The sequence below is a fragment of the Sphaeroforma arctica genome (assembly GCF_001186125.1).
Source record: "Sphaeroforma arctica JP610 unplaced genomic scaffold supercont1.1, whole genome shotgun sequence".
Lineage (NCBI taxonomy): Eukaryota > Ichthyosporea > Ichthyophonida > Sphaeroforma > Sphaeroforma arctica.
Genome location: NW_014040557.1, coordinates 238,308 through 242,058, shown reverse-complemented (window position 1 = coordinate 242,058; position 3,751 = coordinate 238,308). Strand labels below are relative to the sequence as shown.

At 48.5% G+C, this 3,751-nt stretch overlaps 1 protein-coding gene across 1 annotated transcript; it reads right to left on the bottom strand.

The window, feature by feature from the left end:
- Positions 1 to 275: 275 nt before the first annotated feature.
- Positions 276 to 3,578, bottom strand: SARC_00025 (hypothetical protein; the record flags this gene model as incomplete). The annotated part of the gene is made up of 3 exons (XM_014306320.1): positions 276 to 1,116; positions 1,455 to 3,109; positions 3,454 to 3,578. The coding sequence occupies 3 exons, from the start codon at positions 3,576 to 3,578 to the stop codon at positions 932 to 934; spliced, it is 1,965 nt and encodes a 654-aa protein (XP_014161795.1). The 3' UTR covers positions 276 to 931.
- Between the last annotated feature and the right edge of the window lie 173 nt (positions 3,579 to 3,751).

The window sequence follows — 3,751 nt, the reverse complement described above, 5'->3', positions numbered from 1 at the left end:
TTATATATATCTATATACATATATATATATATATGTGTATATAAACATATATATATATATGTATATATATATATTATATATATATCTATATATATATCTATATATATATATAAATATATAGAAATATATGTATATAATACATATTGAACAGTGTCACCACATTGGCATTCATACTAGTATATCTTTCAGCGGTTGCATCGCGCAGATACGAGCCCTTCCTCAGATTGTATGTCAATTGGTATGCTGGCTAGAACTACAATCCCTGTATGTTGTCAGTCTTTTATTTTGTCAAACGTTTACTACTAGATTATTTTTTTGTTTCCGAGTACGTCTGTACTTTATATATATATATATATATTTCTGGAGTCATTATTCAGCGCCCGACGTTTGTGGCTGCTTGTGCGCGTGTGACCTTAAAGACACTCATGCATGTAATATTATCTACTTAGCGTGTTTTCATCCACGTCTGCAAGGGTGACCTATGCGTACTTCGGCCACTTTGACCTTCGTACCGCTCATACCACTAGATAGATCACTAATCTCACCAACGGGGCACCTATTTTTAGTTGCATGTGTCCTGAGGTTTGACATTCTGCTGCGTGTATTTGGGCAGCGTTGACCTGTGTACCAACCACCCGGTGCTAGGCCAGTCACCTATATCTCCCCAGCGGCCACACCCAATTGTTGTCGCCTGTATGTGCGTGTCGTGAGAAAGCCACTCATGCACGTGGTAGGAGATACTGTGCATGTCTCGGTAGCTTTGACCTCTGTGTCACTCCACTCCTCTCCCTTCACCTGGGGACTCCTTCACCCAATCTCCCGTGCCATCACTGCACTGGGCTATTGTGCCTGACTTCGATCTCACACCCACGTCAGCAGTACCCCAATCCTTTGCAGATTTTAATTGGCCGTGTCCATACAACGCGCGCGCTCAGGCCGCTGTGACATTTGTTCCGCTCACATTACTGCCATTGACACTGGTAGGTGGGTGTCCATCGTCATTGTCGTGTTTGGCGTTGGATGCGACTGCTTTCCTCCGCGCCGTCTCGAACACAGTCCGCTCCAGTCTCTCTCGCAGCACCTTCAGGCTGCTGTACAGGCCGTATTCCCGCAAACCTGTTTTTAGGGCAAATTTGAATCAGCTTTGTGAGTTATACTACAATTGGGAACGGAACGGAAATAGATCGCACTACATATAGCGAGTCAGAGTTTGTTTCCTCTGTCGCAGACCTAATCCCAAAACAATTAATGTGCGTGATGCAATTGGGAGCGAAACGGCGGAGTTGTAGGCATTCGCTGAGCACAATACTATTTACATACACACACGCACACAACGATACACACAGACCACCCCACCCTGCCACTCACACACACACATGCTCAAGTATATACACAGACCACCCCACCCTGCCACTCACACACACACATGCTCAAGTATATACACAGACACATACCCCATGTGTTCAGACTCATCATCAACTCGTCGACCCGACTGGTGTCAATGCAGGCCCACTTCTCTTGGCCTGGTTTGAGTGTAGGGTATGGGTGCTGCAGGGCTACAGGCACACTCTCCACACCCCCACTGGTGGTGTTAGGAGACTGAGACGTCCCAGTGGTACCACTCGGTACGGTAGGTGTGGTACCAGGAGCACTGCCATTCAGCACAGTACTATTGCCTTGTGCTATGGCAGGGTGTGCTACACCCGCCGACGGTGTCGGTGTCTGAGTCAGAGTCAGAGTCTGAAATTGTAATTGTGGTTGTGGTGTCTGAGTCTGAGAATGAAATTGTGGTTGTGGTTGTGGTGTCTGTGTCTGTGTCTGAGATTGTAATTGTGGTTGTGGTTGTGTCTGTGATTGTGACTGTAGTTGTGGTTGTGTCTGTGATTGTGACTGTAGTTGCGGCTGTGCCAGTGTGAGTGTTTGTGGCATTGCCTGTTGTGGATTGATCTGTGCTTGTAGCTGTGGCTGTGGCTGTGGCTGTAATCCGGCCTGTACTTGCGGCTGTGCCAGTGGGAGTGTCTGTGGCATTGCCTGTGACTGTGTGTGCGTTTGTGGATTGATCTGTGCTTGCCCCTGAGGCTGTATCGGTGTCTGTGTGTGTATGTGTGTAGCTGTGTTTCCTTGAGCAGACTGTGCCTGCGGTTGTACGTGCGGCTGTGGTTGTTGTCCTGCCCCTGGCGCCACCTGAGGCGTGGTAGGTGTGTGCATGTTCATTGACATACTTTGATTGCCCGCAGAAAGGTCCGTCACAGACGGCTTCACCACCTTCACATCCGTACCCACGATCGCCGGTGTACCCGTAACTATACCTTCAGTACTCTGCCCATGGTCAAGTGTACTGCCATTGGTAGTCGCCTTGGAAGTCTGGTTGACTTCGGCCCCGGTCCCGGCCCAGGGTTCCGTTTTCAGAGGTACCGGCGCGCCAGTGTTCCCACCTTGACCTACCTCAGCCACAGCACCCGCTGGCACCCCCATGTCAGCCACAGCCTGGCCAGGCGCACCTTCACAGAGGGCCGTACTCGCCCTCGGTGTACCGACAGGCACAGTGTCCTGGTGTATAGCCTGCGCGGCAGGGCTGGCCACACCGCCACTGTTCTCCCCCTGCACCCCCGCCCCAGCTACTGGGCGTGGCTGGTCGACCACCATAGGAATCACCGGCTCGGTCTTTGCGGTTGCGGGCGCCGGGTTTGCGGTCACATTTGCGGTCGCGGTCGGAGTACTTGCGGTTGCGGTTACAGTGCTGTTTTCATTGGCCGTTGCACCAGCCCAAAGCCCGTTCCTCCCGGGCGATGCCTTGACCTGCAATGCGGTGGAGTTGGGTACATGCGCATTCACATTCGGCTGTACATGGTTGCCGTTTTGTGTTGTATGCGTGGCGGCTGGAGGTGGGACTACTGCGCCACTAGTTGGTGCACCCTCCTCTTTTAATAAGTTTGGGTCTTGAGCTACGATTTCCTCTCTCTGTACGTTTATTTCCCCTGTAACATTAACTTCTGATTTGATTTCGCCGTCTGTGGATGGCTGAGAAACGGTTTCTTCGCTATCAATACGTTTGTTGTTTTCGTCAAACTTGGGAGAGAAGCCGGGATCGGGTGTTTCGATGAAGATCCTGGTAGAAATGACATGAAATGGTATTTAGGGTTTTAGGAATAATGGAAGACCTTGGGGCGTAGAGTGCTGGTTATGACATGTGCATCGGACTCATGCTTGCTGTCACAATACATTTCTCGATAAAAGAACAACACAACTATGTGACAGCTAGCATACGCAAGGTGTTTTAAATGACGTTCGGAGAAAATCTAAATAACGCGTTTATGGCGAGGAATATGATGGAACCGATACAAGCTTTCATTATAAAAACCCCCCTTGACAACCAAACAATATCGCATGTGATCACAAACAATACTTCACACTGAGATAAAGTTTGGAAAAAATATGCGAAAACCCACATACTTTGAGGGAGTTGCAGCAAAATACCAGTATCGCTGATGAAATCGATCAGTACCCAAAGACACGTGCTTCCAGGGCTGCGTCTTCGATCGACTGTGCATATCAAACTCCTCGTCGTCTCTCTTCATCTCTGCATCAACCGTACCGATGGAATTGCGAACAGGATATATACGTGAGGGGTCACGTCAATTTCATATGTGCGAATAGATCTATACAACTATGCAATATAAATTCATATATATATATATATATATATATGTATACACACACACACACACACACACACACACACACACACATA